This window comes from Euphorbia lathyris, chromosome 6 (genome assembly GCF_963576675.1).
Source record: "Euphorbia lathyris chromosome 6, ddEupLath1.1, whole genome shotgun sequence".
In the NCBI taxonomy this organism is placed as follows: domain Eukaryota; kingdom Viridiplantae; phylum Streptophyta; class Magnoliopsida; order Malpighiales; family Euphorbiaceae; genus Euphorbia; species Euphorbia lathyris.
Genome location: NC_088915.1, coordinates 23,062,796 through 23,079,675, shown reverse-complemented (window position 1 = coordinate 23,079,675; position 16,880 = coordinate 23,062,796). Strand labels below are relative to the sequence as shown.

Sequence of the window (16,880 nt, the reverse complement as noted above, 5' to 3'; positions counted from 1 at the left end):
TTATCCTCCATTACACCCTTTTTAACATGTGCTTTTATAACACCCATCCACCTATAACAAAACGACGCCGTGTTTTTTTGCTTTGAAAGAGGGTAAATTACACTCATGGCCACTGAACTTTACCATTTTAACATTGTGACTACTGAACTTCAATTCTTAACAGTATAGTCAGCGAACTTTAAACTTTTTAACACCGGTGGCCACTCAACACCTCGAAACAACCATTGACGGTGTCAAAATAAATAATTCGAAGAGTTAATGATATTTTAAGGAACTTTAACTCTTAAAATTTTTTGTTTTGAGATAATTTAGGTGTTGTTCGGTTAGGAGAGAAAGTAAATATTTAGAAAGAGAAAGTTCCAAAAAATGTGATTTTGGACAATAAACAATGTGATTTTGTAATAAATTTCGTTATGAACAACTTTAATTCTTGAATATTTTCATTTTGTGGTCGTTAACGGTCATTTTGAAGAGTTAGTTAAAATTGAGTGTACCAATGTTAAAAAGTATGAAGTTCAGTAGTTATACCGTTAAGCATCACTATTAGATCCAAACTTACTAAAAAATTTAGGTGAAAATTCTCGAATTGAAATTTTTTATTATTATTACCACTTCGAGTTTTCTGATCTTATTAAAAAAAATTCTACTTTAAAAGTTTTCTTAAGCCAGCCCAATCCTTCAACCAAGAATAAAATTATTTACATAATTTTATTTTTTCGTTAGCTGCTTTTAATTTTTTGACTGTGAGGTTTTTAAGTTCGGATATTGATTTGGTTAAGTAAGCGTTAAGTGTAGAAAACTTTTGTATTTTTAGTTATTATATATTTATTGTAACTTGAAACATAACTAAACTACTACCAATCGCGTGATTCAAGTGGTTAAAATACAATTCAATTTAATAAAAATTAACATGTTATTTCTTTCCCGAAGCGAAGCAAGGGTATCTTTCTAGTTAAATATAAAGTTACAATTAATACGAAGAGAAAGTCTGAAGGATTCGAATTCAAATAACTCAAGCCACCATAGCCGATTTCATTTTGTCTAATCGGAAAAATAAATGGGTTAGTTAGGTTTAAACTCATTCGCAATCGGAGAGCGGATCAGATCTTGAACCCTAATTCCTCTTCTTCTACCCCATAGCCGATTTCCCCAATCCCTGGTAATTAAAATTGATTTCTACAAAAACTCCATCTCACCTATTATTTCCTTCTCTTCGCTTCAATTATGTGCGGGTTACCGTATAACTTTAGCATTGCTGGTTGAAGGGAATTATTTTGATTTAGGGTTAAGATTGCTGTTTGTGATGTTTGATGCCAACTCTTTGTTCACTCTCTTTGCTTTCCGAATCTCATTACAATCCTTGCTACTCTCCACTTTGATTTAATGAGATTTTTTGTTGAGGTGACAAATAGAGCTGCTATTGTCTGTTCAAATAAAATGAAATCTGAATATAGTTCATAGCTGTGGTTTTTTGTTCGATCAGTTGGGTTAAGTATAAAAATAATAGTCTCTCATGTTGGAGTGGTTTTAGGTCTTCTCTTCTGAGAATTTTTTTTCTAGTTCTATTAATGAGTGTCCTGAGCTGGAACTGTCGTGGCTAGGCAACCCACACACAGTTAGCGTATTGAAGGATCTTGTAAGGATCCATAGGCCTATGGTTACGTTTTTAATGGAAACTATGATCAAAGAAGACAAGATGAGAGCGGGGTGGCAGGAAAATTGGGTATGGAGGGTCTTTTATGGTTAACAGATAAGGTCACGGGGGTGGATTAGCATTATTCTGGAAAGACAATCTGTCAGTTTCCATTCAATCTCCTTCCATCAATCACATTAGTTCTTTAATAACACTCCCAAACGGTCCTAAATTCAAGTTAACTGGTTTTTATGGCTTCCCCGAAAGGCAACGGCGGAGAGATTCTTGGGAGTTGCTGCGATCCCTCAAGGACCAAGATGATCTCGCTTGGTGTTGCATCGGGGATTTTAATGATATCCTTTGTTCACAAGAAAAGCGGAGGGGGGGGAGAGACCCCAACCCAACTGGTTGATGGAAGGTTTTAAAGAAGTCGTGGAGGACTCTGGCCTAACTACAGTTGGTATGATTGGTCATCCATTCACTTAGGAGGTCGGGCGAGGTTCAGACAGGTGGATTGAAGAAAGACTAGATCGGGCTTTTGTTAATATCAGGTGGAAAGAGACCTTCGCGAAAACTAATTCAAGGAATCTTGTTACTGTCTCGTCGGATCACTCGGCAATCCTCTTGGAATGTAAGGTTTGGATACAAGGCTCTAGTATTAAACGCTTTAGATTCGAAAATGCTTGGTTACGGGAGCAAGCTTGTGCGACAATTGTGAACGAAGCGTGGAAGTCGGCCCCATATGGCAATATTATAAAAAAATCGCCGAGGCTCTCAAGAAGTGGAGTTCGACCTTAGAATTGAATTTTAGTCGGTTATTAAATGCCTTTCGAGTTCAGATGCAAGAGGTTAAGGGGAGACGTGATGCTTATGGTGTGGATAGGTTCAAACAAGCTGCAAAAGCATATGCTGAGACGCTAAGGAAGCAGGAGGACTTGTGGAAACAACAGGCCAAATTGTTGTGGTTACAAGATGGAGATTCTAATTCTAAATATTTCCATGCATATGCTACGGATAGGAGGAAAAAGAACAGTTTCTCACAACTTAGAGATTCGGATGGAAATTGGCGAATGAAGGGCAACGGGCTGGACGATCTGTTAGTAGATTATTTCAGCGATATTTTTACAAGCCAAGGAAACAATGATGCAGCTCTGCTCCCATTTATACAAGTAAGAGTAATAAGAGAGTAGAATGATCAGCTATCTCAAAGGTTTTCTAAGGAGGAAGTAAAAGAGGCTTATTTTTCCATGCATCCGGATAAAAGTCCAGGTCCTGACGGGCTGAATCCGGCATTTTATCAAAAATTTTGGAACATAGTAGGGGATGATGTGTGCGAGGTATGTTTCTCTATTATCGGGACTGGAAAACTCCCACAAAAGTTGAATGATACCCTAATCGTTCTTATTCCGAAGATTAGTAATCCTGAACAAGTTTCAGATTTACGGCCTATAGCACTATGCAATTTCCTACTCAAAATCCTCTCAAAAATGTTGGCGAATTGTCTCAAAGCAATCCTTCCATCCATTATCTCAAGTACACAAAGTGCGTTTATTAAAGGAAGATTGAGTTCCGATAACATTATTGTGGCCTATGAGACAATTCATAAACTCCGCGGACTAAAATATGGTAAACATGGTACGGCTGCCCTAAAACTAGATATGAGTAAAGCCTACGATAGAATCGAATGGGGTTTTCTAGAGAATATGTTACGGAAATTAGGATTCGGAGACAGATGGATTCAATGGATAATGTTGTTGGTGTCTACTGTGTCCTATATGGTAGTTCAAGATGGTAGAGAAATTGGCCCAATAATTCCAAAGAGAGGTCTGAGACAAGGAGATCCCATCTCCCCATTCCTGTTTCTGATCTGTGCTGAGGGGCTTTCGGCACTGCTAGCTGCAAAGGAGCAAGCAGGTCGAATTCACAGCTCTTATGTATCACGTAATCCTCCTAAGGTGTCACACCTCTTCTTCACCGATGATAGCTATTTATTCTTCCGGGATAATGCGAATGAGGCAAAGGAGGTTCAAGCATGTCTACAATGTTACGAACATGCATCAGGTCAGTGTGTCAACTTTCAAAAATCCTCCGTATTTTTTAGTGGTAATACGAAGATTGATGCTAGATCAGCGGTGTGTAATGAACTTGGAGTCTCTGAAGTCAATGACATGGGCTTTTATCTAGGAGCACCGATTGTAGTAGGAAGAAGCCAAATGCAAACATTTGGCTTCTTAAAAGATAGAGCATGGAAACGCATTAATAATTGGAAAGAGAAATACATGTCACGTGCCGGAAAGGAAGTCCTCATCAAATCTGTGCTTCAATCGATCCCAACCTATCTGATGAGCATCTTCCTCATGCCAAAGGAATTCTGTGACGACTTCAATAAAATGCTGAACAGGTTTTGGTGGAACTCATCAGGATCATCATCTTCTAGGCTTCATTGGAAATCTTGGGAGAACCTTTGCTGGCCTAAATCAAGCGAAGGACTCGGGTTCAGAAATACCCACATATTCAACCTTGCCTTACTTGCAAAACAAAGTTGGAGGATATTGCAGAATCCGGATTCACTGGTGACTCAAATACTTAAGGCTCGGTATTTTCCTAACTCTGATTTTTTGCAGGCTCCTTTGGGTCATAACCCTTCCTTTGTGTGGAGGAGCATCCTGGCGGGAAAGTGAATTTCTTGTGATGGGTCTCCGAAGGAAAATTGGGAATGGTAAAACCAGCGCAATCTGGAGCTCCCTGTGGCTTTCTGATGATTTCCTCCCTCTCCCTACCAGCCCTCTCGATACCACACTACCTACTGGTCTAGTGAAGGATCTGCTAAATGAAAATGGCGCTTGGAACCTTGATCTCATCAGTAGAATCTTTAATAGAAGGGATGTCCAATTGATCTGTTCAATTCCGGCGCGAAGGAGGCAGTGTGAGGATGACTGGTTCTGGCCTGATGAAAAGTCTGGTAATTACTCAGTAAAGAGTGGTTATCTCAAAGCACTTGGATCCCACCCCTTCTAACACGACAAATCTCTCTATGATTAACTGGAACTTAATCTGGAACTTACAGGTGGCCCCAAAAGTTAAAAAATGTTTATGGAGGATCTTCACAAGCTGCTTACCGACTATGAGTAACCTGGCATCCCGATGAAGCTCCCTCCCAAACTGTTGTCCAATATGCAACGCTTAATGGGAAGACGATCTTCATGTGTTTATCAGCTGTCCGCGAGCCTATCGAGTGTGGCAAAGCTTCTTTCAGGACAATAAGGTATCGACGGTCACAGATCTCATCTTCTGGCCTTCAAATTGCATTGGAGGGGCGTCAGGGACGGGAAATGAAGTAGCGATGCTTTGCTGGAGTATTTGGAAAGCGCGGAATGATAAGGTTTGGAATAACAGGGAACATACACCAGAGGAAATACACAGTATGGACTTATCGGAATTGCGCGACTGGAGAGAAGCTCAAATCGCCAATCTAAAACACCCCCAGCCACAGTCGGTCGTAATCGCAAAATGGAAGAAACCGTCGGAAGGAAGCTATGCAATATTGACGCACGTGTGGATGACCAGAATAAATTCAGCTCCTATGGGTGTCTGCTGAGGGATCATCAGTGTAGATGTTTTGCTGCTAAAATGGGGCACCATGCGGATATCACAGATCCCCCGTTGGCAGAGGCAATATCGGTAAGAGAGGCTCTGTCCTGGATTAAGGATTTTAACCTCAGCCATGTGGAGGTCCAATCAGATTGTCTCGTGGTTATTAGTTCCATACATCGATTATCTTATTTATCGGATGTAGTGAATGATTGTTGTGATTTGTTAAGAGCCTTGAACTCATGTTCAATCTCCTATGTAAAACGTCCAGCGAATTTAGCAGCTCATAGCTTAGCTAAGGCTGTTACATCTAGATCTGTTCGTGGTGAGTTGGCCTGTCCACCACCGATTATTTTTGACATTCTCGCTTCTGATCTTAGTTAATAAAGTTTACCTTTTTTCAAAAAAAAAAATATAAAGTTACAATTAAGTCATATCACCAAACTTAATTCTTAATATGTGATTATTTTTTATACATTATGATTTTATAATATAATTTACAAAATCTAGACTCCAATTCATAAATCACAAATCTTAGAAAATATATTTTAGACTTGTAATTTATAAATTCTAATCCTTAAAATATATTAAAAGCACTGATTTTACTAATTTGACATAATCCAAAATTATGACTTGACATAATATTAAATAGTTTTTAGAATATGAATTTCTGTGTAATTTTTCCTAAATCATTTTACAAAACTTAATTCAGTATGTTACTGTTTTCTATATATGATTTTATATCCTAATTTATAAATTTTAGACATCAATTCATAAATCATAAACTCTAAAAAGTATATCTTAGACTCCTAATTCATTCTTAAAATGTATGAAAAACAATTATTTACTTAGTTTTACATTGTTTAAATTAGTACTTAATGTAGTTGTTCCGTGTAAATTTTCCTTTTTCTTTCCCTTTATTTTTATTTATTTATTCAGTTTCTTCCACATTTATACGATATTGTATATTTATCTCTAACGCACACAATAAAAAAATTTCCACCAATGTTTCTAATCAATATAAACTTTTATCTCTTTCTACCAAAAAAATATAAACTTTTATCTCTATCTAAAACGAAATTTGAACATCATAATATAAACCGTTATTTAACACGTTTCTTTTTACCATCACAAAATAACAATTATATCTAAAATATTTATTGTATCACTAATATAGTTACAAACTACTTATCAACTAGAGTTATTGAGATAGACTCCCACGATGCTATGAATGTTTTGAAGGGGGACTTGGATTGTCACCACCCACAAACTTGGCTTCTATGGAAATGTCGACAGTTACAAGACAATGAGTGGGAGGTGAAGATCAGACATACGTATTGTGAAGGAAATCAAACAGCTGATTGGATGGAAAATTTCGCAGGACAATTTTCATTGGGTTATTACGAGTGTGATGGGCATTTTGTAGGCCTCCAGGCTATTTTTGAGAGAGACAGGCTCGACCAATCTACCAGAAGAATAGGTATCGTAGACTTTTGTTTTATTTGCTGGCTCCGTCTTCCTCTTTACCAAAAAAAAAAAAAACTTATCAACTAAGTATGTCACATATTTCATTATTAGCGCGAGTGGTGGAGTTAGGAGTCAACAATCGGGAGCTATACTCGATGAAGAATTTTTTTTTTCAATAACGAATTAAAGACTTGCCAACGGTAAACGTTGTTGTCGTGTGACCAACAGATCACGGGTTCGAGTCTTAGGAGCGGATTGGTAAGGGAAGGCTTGCCCCCAGTACACCTTGTGGTGGGACCCTTCCCCGGACCCTCGCTCAGCGGGGACGCGTAGTGCACCGAGCCATCCTTTTAACGAATTAAAGACTTTGATTCTTACTGAAATTATGTTTATATACAAAAGTTTCTCCTAAATTTTACAAGTTAATAAAAGGTTTATTATTATTATTATTATTATTATTATTAATAAGAAAAAAACATAAATTTACAAATTAAATGTAAATTACATAGACTGATCAAGAGCAACAGAAGAAGAAGGACAAAAGGTAATAAAATACTCTTTAGCAGCACAAGTAACAAGCGGAGAAGGCGAATCAAATGCATAACTAAAATAAGCAGGGCAAGCCTCCTTAAACATCTTAGAATACACACTTGGCTTACACTTCTCAGGGCTACCATACTTATTCCTGCAGCAGAAGTTATCCAAATCGAAAGCCAAGCAACCACTTTTACAAGCCACAACTCCACCATCCTTATTCACTACCTGCAGCTCAGGCGGGCAGGAATTTATCAAGCTCTTCGTGCATCCTCCGATGCTACATTTTGGTGTCATTTCCTTATTCGTTACTGAAATTGGAAGGTTGTATCCATCAACTAGGCTTACATCGTAGAAATTAGGGTTTCTTTGTTGCAGAGAGAGTTCGAGGAGAGTGACGGGGGGTTTTCCAATTGTGCTGTTACAAGCTAATTTTCCATCGCAGTCGCCTGTTTCACAGGTGGATTTGGAGGTGAAATTGCAGGAAGTTCTTCCCCAAATTCTGCCGTTCCAATCCCATGGAGCGGTAATGCGGTGTGTTTGGCCTGAAGGTAAGTAGAATCCGCCGCCTTCTGCTATTATTGGATGCCCTGCGTTTGGTGCTGCTGCTGGCCATATTGGAAATCGGCATTTGTTCCGAATGTTCAATGTTACTTCATGTGCTAATTGATTAAACAACAAATTTAGAAACTAAATTAATATACATAAGATGCATTTTAAGATAAATAAGTCAGGATGAAAGATCAAATTTATCAAAAAGAGGGAAGAATTACCGGATGAGAAAGAAATGATGAAGATGAAGAAAAGAAAGAAAGCAGGTCCGGTGGTGGGGTTGAGGAATTTCATTTTGAATGAGGAAAATAGGTGCAGAAGAAAACTGAATTTATAGCTGAAGAATTCATATATGGGTTGTTTAATTTTAATTGCAGTTTAAGGTTTGATAAAAGAACAAATATTGAGAGAGAAGAAAGAGGGATGACTCACTTATCTTTTAATTTGTGTAATTAGTATCCTCCCTTCCCTTAAAAGTAAAACAAACATATATGCATTAACAATTTGACACCTGCACGCACATAAGCTTACCGTCTATGGGACTAGTATGTCGATTTTCCTCCGCTCCAACAATCTTTTACTTTAAAATTTTGAAGAAAAAGAGTTAAAAGTGACTTTTAATTGGTAGGGTATCTGTGGGAAGTGATAATCTCAAACTCTTATCCGTTTATTTTGAATTATTCGTACTCATGTCATTACTTTAATAGGTATATTTTTTTTGCATCTCATACTCGTTCCATTCAATTCACAGGTATCTGCGGGTTTCTTACCCGTTAAGAATCAATATGTAAAACAAAAAATGTTACGATTTTAACAAAGTATAAATTTAATAAATCATCCATTTAAAAACGGAAAAAAATTGAACTTTAATCAATAAGGATAAAGTAGTTTAATGGTATCACTTAATGGTTGAAAAACAAAATATTGGGTTTGAATCCCACATTTTACATCTAAAAAGCAATAATATTTTTTAATATATAAAAGATTTATGACATGTAAAGGGTGTATTCTCATACCCGTCACTGGTAATGGTTTTGATATCATACTCATCTCATACCCTTTTATACAGGGTACCGGTAGTCCTATTAGGATCGGGTAGTTTCGGATACCTGTTGTCATCCCTAATGGTTGCAGGTGATATGTATTAGTCACTCCTCAAATCATTAAGAGTCAATTGTTTATATTATTTTTAGAAAGTGGATTAAGAGTCTTTTAGAGATATTCTTAGTTAGTCATCAAATCATTAAAAGTCAATTGTTTATATTATTTTTAGAGTAAATTGGAGATGTTCTTAAAGCATCACAATTAGCACCAATTTATTCAAACCATTTGTAAACAAATGCTTAAACACTCCAAAGTAAGGCCATGTTTGATAACAATAAAACACTTAAATTAATAGATTTTTTTTTGAAAGAAATCTCAGCCTTTATTAATTACTTGAAAGAATATCCTGGTCGATTACATCGGTTAACCACTCAGGAGTAACGAATGAAAAAAATACGTTAGCATTGGAACGGACCTGCCTGGCAATTAAGTGGGCAGCCCTATTCGCTAAACGAGGGATATAATTGACAATAAACTTGTCATTATCTGATATAATGCTACAGCAATCGTTTAAAAGTGCACCAAATTCGGATCGGTCCAGGACTTCTGCCTTTAGCCCTTGCACGATAGTCTGTGAATCAGTCTCGAATTCCACGTACTTCCAATTCTGCTCCATTACCCATAGCATAGCATTGCGGAGGGCAATTACTTCAATTGTTTTGGATTCCTTTGTCCCGTCTAAACAGCTACTGTGATATGCAATGAGTCTACCTTGTTCATCCCGGATAACAGCTCTTGTCCCGCTTTGATTTGTGTCCGCAAAATTAGCACCGTCAATGTTACATTTGACGAATTCTACCTGCGGCGGCTTCCATTGTGTCTGATTAACTGGACGTGGAACCACAGCAGCCTCGGTTCTCCGATGAGCCAATTCCCATTCCTGCAATTGTTGTCTTGCATTCCTCGCTGTTCTACTGGCATCGCACGCCTCTCCTCGCCAGATTTTATCATTTCGCTGCTTCCATATTGCGTACATCATGCACAGTCGCTTTTCTTTTAGCCCAGTTCCGTCGTTTGGTCCGAGTGACAGTAGCCAGCTCGTTATGTTTTCTGCTGGGAAAACAGGAGGTAATAAACCAGCAGCCCTCCAGCAGCCCCTCTCGAATCGACAATGACCAAACAAATGTGCTGCGTCCTCCATTCCATCATCGCACAACACACAATCAGTAGCAACCTGGATGTTGCGTTTTGCGAGTTCCATCCTCGTAGGCAGACAGTTCGTCCCCAATTTCCAAGCGAAAGCTTTTATTTTAGGAGGGACATCACTATTCCACAGGTCTGACCATCCATTGATCGCATCACGGTTATTTGTAGAACCATCAATGGCTCGATAACCAGATTTGGAGGTATAGTTTCCATTCTTTGTATAAGCCCATATCAATATATCTTCTGAACTTCGCAGTGGTGCTACAATCTGACAAATCTTTTCTGCCTCAATTTCACTGAAACAACCAAAAATTCTGTTTCTATCCCATAATCGAGTTCCAGGAATAAAAAGATCAGCTACTGTTAAATGTTCCAGCCTTGGGACCATATATGAATTGATAGTGCAATTTGGAATATCCGGCACCCACGGATCTTTCCATACATTAATTTTGCTTCCGTCTCCGACTCTCCATCTAAGCCCAAGATGTAAAATATCAATTGACCCCCACACGCTCCTCCAAATAAAACTAGGGTTATTGCCTAATTTGGAAGAGAGAAAAGTACCGTTTGGAAAATACTTAGCTTTAAAGATCCTACTAATCAGCGACTGAGGGTGTTGAATCAGTTTCCATTCTTGTTTTGCAAGCAGTGAGAGATTAAACATTCTGAGGTCCCTAAACCCCATTCTGCCTTGATCCTTTCCTGCACACAATTTAGACCATCGAAACCAATGAATATTCCGTTTGCCGTCGATTTTCGAACCCCACCAAAAAGAGTTCATCATCTTCTGAAGCTCCTCGCTGATTCTTTTAGGTAGCAAGAAGGTACTCATGCAAAATGTAGGCAGAGCCTGTGCTACAGACTTCAGCATGACAGCCTTCCCTGCATTGGATAGAAATCTAAAACCCCAGCTTCCGAACCGTTTTCTCAACCTGTCAATCAAGAATTGGAATAAACTGTACTTTGACCTACCAATCAATGATGGTAGCCCCAGATATCTGCCTGTATCCAATGGAATTGTTACATTTAGGATATTGCCAATAGCTTGCCTATCATTCTGCTTAACATTGCTGTTGTAGAAAATCCCAGATTTATTCATATTGATAGCTTGGCCTGAAGCAGCTTCATATTCTCCCAATAGCTCTATCACTATGTTTGCTTGTTCCTCGGAGGCTCCAAAGAATAAAAAGCTGTCATCTGCAAAAAAAATAAGTGAGTAACCGACGGTGCTCCATTACACACTTTGCACCCATGAATAAGACTGGCAGTTTCAGCTTTTGATATTAACAGAGATAGAACCTCAGCACAGAACAAGAATAGATACGGTGAGAGCGGATCTCCCTGTCTAAGCCCCCTTCCTGGTGAAATTGGACCAACCAACTCTCCGTTTACCGCCACATTATATGACACAGTTTCCACACATAATCTCATCCAGGCTATCCATTGCTCATGGAACCCCATTCTATACATTACAGCCCATAAGAAATTCCAATCAACTCTTCATAAGCTTTGCTGATATCGATTTTTAGAGCAACCTCTCCGGTACCACCCCTCGTATGCCTTTTCATGTAATGGATGGTTTCGGACGCAATTTGAACATTATCGATAATTAACCTTCCAGGGACAAAAGCAGATTGGCTTTCACTAATCACATTTGGCAAAATGACCTTGAGTCTGTTTGCAAGGACCTTTGTAATGATCTTATAAAGAACGTTGCAAAGTGAAATTGGTCTAAGGTCTTTCATGGACTCAAGCGCCTCGCACTTTGGAATAAGAACAATGATGGTGTCGTTTAGATTGGCCGGAAACTCACCTCTTTCGAGCCACCATGAACATGCTTTGAAAATGTCCATACCGATACTCTCCCAAAAATGCTGAAAAAAGCCTGGATTCAAACCATCTGGCCCTGGTGATTTGTCTGGGTGCATTGAAAACACAGCCCCTTTGAACTCTTCATAAGTAAAGTTACTTATCAAGTTCTGATTCATCTCTTCCGTAACCACAGGATTTACCACATTAATCGTATTTGTCTGAGCCATGATGGTCGGTGCAAACAAAAGACGAAAATACTGACATATATGATCTCCAAGAGCTCGTGGTTCAGAAATAATCGTACCTGACTCATCCAAAAGACAATTGATCATGTTCTGTCTTTTCCTGGCGTTCACACAGTCATGAAAAAATTTGGTATTCTGATCTCCTTCTTTGATCCAAAAAGCCTTTGCTCTTTGTTTCCAAAAAATAGATTCTTGTTCAAGAACTGTCTGAAGCCGCTGATGGGCCTTCTGATACCTCAATACAGATTGCCTATCACTTCTGTCTCTCAGTTGTGTCATTTCGGCTTTTAATTTGATGATCTGCCCCTTAAAATCAATTCTGAACTTAGCGCTCCACATCTCCATGGCTTTTGCACAAAACTCTAGCCTTTCAGTGGTGGACAGCCTCTGGTTAGTTAGCCAATTGTTTCTGACCAGCATATCGAAACCTTCTTCCGTCACCCATGCTGCTTCGTATCTGAACCTACGCCTTCCAACCTTTGCGGCTTTCTCCGCGAGATTAAGGACCACAGGTAGATGGTCGGAATAACCTGCAATCATGTTCCTCAATTTGTAATTGTTAAAACGTTGAATCCAATTGGCACTAGCGAAAGCTCTATCCAATTTCTCCCGGACCCAACCTCCTGTTCCCCGCCCCCTTTCCCATGTAAAACGACTCCCTTCCATGTTTAATTCACATAAATTGCATTCCGCAATAATACCTGCAAAATCAGACATCAGATAATTTGGGAATAGGGCTCCTCCAATCTTTTCGTTTTGTTGAAGGATGCAGTTGAAATCTCCCATCATCATCCAAGGTAAATTTGAGGAAGAATGCAATCTTCGAATTAGCTCCCATGATTCTCTGTGTTTATTTCTGTCTGCTAAACCATAAAATCCAATAAATCTCCAATTCCCGTCAGTCGCATTTGTAATGATTAACTCAATATGGTGATTTGAGTAACTATTAACAGCAGCTGCAGCCTTATTTCTCCATAAAACCGCCAAACCTCCACTTCTCCCTCTACAACTGACCACAAAACAGTTCTCGTATTTCAACACCCTTCTAATCCCTTCCATTCGGTTCTCATCTAATAAAGTCTCCATCAAAAATAACACATCAGGTTCGTTGGCCCGAACCAACTCGCCTAATACATGAACTGCTCGAGGGTTTCCAAGCCCCCGGGAGTTCCAACTTAGCCAACTCATTGCTCTCGGCGGGCCTGATTGCCAGGCCGCGCCGCTTCATTTGTACTAGAAAATTCCTTATCAAAGTTAGAAATAGAATTTTCTACCTGAACTTCCTCTGACCAGCTTTTTGCCCCCTGTTCTCCCTTCTCCCTCAGTGGTTCGTCATTTATCTCCCCTTTCTCTTCCCTTCTTCTCTTTTTTGCCTCCAGCAATTCTACCTCATCGTCTTCCTCGTTTAGCATCGTAGCATCCCCCCCTGTATTGTCCATATTTTCCTCATTCTGTGACCCTGACTGTTTCGGTGTTGTTGCGTTGTGTGTAACAACAGGTTGCCTATTAACATTAGGATTCGAATTTTTTCCTATTTCCCAATTGCTAGTCCACCCCTCGTTTCTCATATTGATCCCCTGACGTTTGTTAATGAAACGATTATTTTGTTCCGATAGAATGCCCATGTTTACAATGTCCACCCCACTGCTATTTCCTGGTTCCCTCAGCCAGCGTGACCCCCCTTGATCACCTCCTCTTCGTATAGGCGCTTTTAGCCACTCACCCCATTCCTTCGTCAGTTCACTCGCTTGCTCTTCGAACAGCCTGCTACAAAACCTGTCTGCATGTCCTAATAGACCACACAAGTAGCAAAAGATACCCAGTCGTTCGTACTTAACTTCATTATTGACCACTCAGTCTGTGATCGCTTTATCCTCTTATACCTCTTGAGCGGCTTCCTGACATCCATCCTAACTCTTATGCGCATATACTGTCTGTAGCTACCCGTTGTATTTGTTGTATCATACTTAAGAAAATTACCTATAAAATTTCCGAGCTGCTTTCCGACTCCCTCTGACATTGCTCCAATTGGGAGTTCATATATCTGTACCCAAATCTCCATGAATTCCAAATTAACAGCTTCCGGGTTTTCTCCATTGTTCCACACATTCATCACAAGGTTATAGTTGTCGAACGACCAGGGTCCTCCCGCTAATACACGGTCTCGATCGACTCTATGATAGAACTCGAACGAATATAAGTTCGGCGCAATTTCCTAGATTGAAATTCCTCTTCCTGGCCGCCATAGGTTAGCCAACTTTATCTTCATAGCCGGAAAATTTACCAGTTTATCAGTGATTAACCGTCCAACAAAACGTAATCCCCCCTCGATACCTGGTGTTGCCGTCGTTCGGAGCCCTAAATCCAAGACCTCTGATTCATCGTCTTCGATCCTTAGGTTGTTCATGTCGTCTTCCATATTAACTCTCTTCGATAGCTCACAAAAACACACTTAGTCGTCACAAAAACAGGACGAACCCTAACCGGAATGGTGCCGCCGACCAAGGAAAACGAAAGAAAAGTCGAAAAACTCTCACAGGTTAGGGGAGACAAAAACTCTCACTAGGTTAGGAGAGACTTCATTTAGTTTAAGTGTATTTGATAATGATTTTTTATTAACCACTTAAATTATTCAATTAAGCTACATATCACTTATTTTGTTAAGTCAAAATATTTAACTTAAAATTTTAAGTTAAACATTATCAACTAATATTTTAATATTCAACACTTATTTTTAATATTTATTAAACATTTATATCATTTAATAATTTCAGCACTTATAATATTCAACACTTAAAATTCAGTATTTATTTTTTCAGCACTTAATTTTCAGTTTTATCAAACGACACCTAACTCAAATAGAAAGGATTGCTTCACATATATATAAAAAAATGTTAATTTTTAAAAAAAATGTAGTTTTTTTTTTTTACAGAATGGTACCTGTGACTTTTTGTTCCAAAACAAACCATGTGGTTTATACCGTTAGCAGAATCAAGACAAATCATTAACTCTGTTAAAATGATGACGTGATATGAGAGTATTTTTTTAGGGGGGAATTTGATTTTGAAAAGTTAACTTTCTCTTCTTTTTATTCTTCTTCTCTTTTTTTTTGATGGAATTCCAAATTTCTGAAATTCTGGAATGCTAGAATTCCATAGTTTTCTGGGATTCCAGCATTCTTCCAGTGTTTTGGAATTTTTAGAATTCTGGAAATTCCAAAATTGGAATTCCATTTCAATTCTGGAAATCCAAAAATTTGAAAAGAAAACGAGTAAAAAACCCACAAATATCTATTTATAGAAACATGAAATCATATGAGTTTTTTTTTAAATTAACCCTAAATAAACCATATGTAATTTTTTAATTAAGCAATTCGAGATATTTAATACATTTAATACATTTAAAATTTTTATGCCCTTGTAAAATCAAGTTTAAATAATTACTTTGTCCTTGTAAAACCACTTAATTAACAACTCTCTACACTTTAGAGTACTATAAAATATATTTTTCGGCTACATCCTTGTTGTAACAACATTTCTCTGTTAAATGAAAAGTTTAAAACTCGAATATCATCGAGGCTCATGAAAATAAAATAAAAACAAGAATGAAAGGAATTCTGTTTTTTATTAGAGTGGAAAGTATTATATTAACTCTATTTATCAAAGTTGTAAAAATGTTAAACGCTAGTCATGCAGATATGGCCTTCGGGGATTAATCGAGGATTGGTCTTGGATTAATTAAATTTATATTTTTGTATTTTATTATTTTTTAATAAACAAATTATCATATAAATACAATTAAACTATGTATTATACTATCTAAAATATAATAGAAAATAATTTAATATAGAAAAACATGTATATTTGTAACATATATCCTTAAAAATATGCAAATAATAACATTTCAACCACAATATAATTGAAACAACTCAAACAAGTAAAAAATAACTTTAATAAATAATACAATTCACCAAAAACTATGAAACAATGTCTTTAAAGTCTTAAGCCATATAATGGAAACAAGTAGCAAACACAATTAAACAAAAATATCTTGAAATAATAAACACAATTCGACAAAAACCACGTGATAATATTCAAAAGTAAATTATAATAAAATAAAATAAAATATGATGTTTCGTTCACCGTGTCGGCAGGTGATCTAGGCGCCATCTAAGCACTACCCAGGTGGCCAAAAAGCCTAAAGGGCCTATCGAAAAAATCAGAACAGATTCTTGATTTGAGGGCCTAAGGGGTCCATGTGGCCTTTTTTTTAAGACTGATATTTATACTACAAGGTAAAAAAAAAAGACTAAAAACAAAATTACAACTAAGAAAGAGAGAATGAGAAAATCACACTAAAAGCTCGGAGATCTAAAAAAAACTGTGACCCTGTGATTTAGCTAAACACAAATGGCAGAGATTCCTTTAGAGATGGATTGCCCACGTTTTAGAGTTCCTTGAAGTTTTGGATTGATGACTTGGAAATGATCACTTGATAATCGAATTTGTTAATGTGTGTTGGCTGAGGAAGGTGATGCTGTGAACAAGAAACTTGGCAATGTCAATCTTGAATTTAACAGTAACTAGTGGAAGTTAAGTCGCACTTATACTACTGCATATTTGGTGCTCTACATTTTGGTTAAGAGGGATGAGCTTAAGTTTGGGCTTTTATTGATGGAAAATGATTGAAACTTAAATGTGATTCATGAAGCCCCATCCCCCTAAAACTGGGCATATTAAGAGTGAACATACCAAGTTTGAATAGTAAGTTACCATCAAATCTGAATTAGAGCGGAG

General features: G+C 37.7%; 1 protein-coding gene across 1 annotated transcript; it reads right to left on the bottom strand.

Moving 5' to 3' along the window:
• Positions 1-7,192: 7,192 nt before the first annotated feature.
• Positions 7,193-8,144, bottom strand: LOC136233620 (thaumatin-like protein). Its single transcript, XM_066023348.1, has 2 exons — positions 7,999-8,144; positions 7,193-7,887 (listed from the first exon to the last, which is right to left on the bottom strand). The coding sequence occupies exons 1-2, from the start codon at positions 8,069-8,071 to the stop codon at positions 7,193-7,195; spliced, it is 768 nt and encodes a 255-aa protein (XP_065879420.1). The 5' UTR covers positions 8,072-8,144.
• Positions 8,145-16,880: the final 8,736 nt, after the last annotated feature.

Bases quoted from the DNA above. Each gene is read 5' to 3' on its own strand.
- LOC136233620 (XM_066023348.1), bottom strand. From the start codon at position 8,071: ATGAAATTCCTCAACCCCACCACCGGACCTGCTTTCTTTCTTTTCTTC. The intron at 7,888-7,998 runs GTAATTCTTCCC...TTAATCAATTAG, and splicing joins CATCATTTCTTTCTCATCCG to CACATGAAGTAACATTGAAC.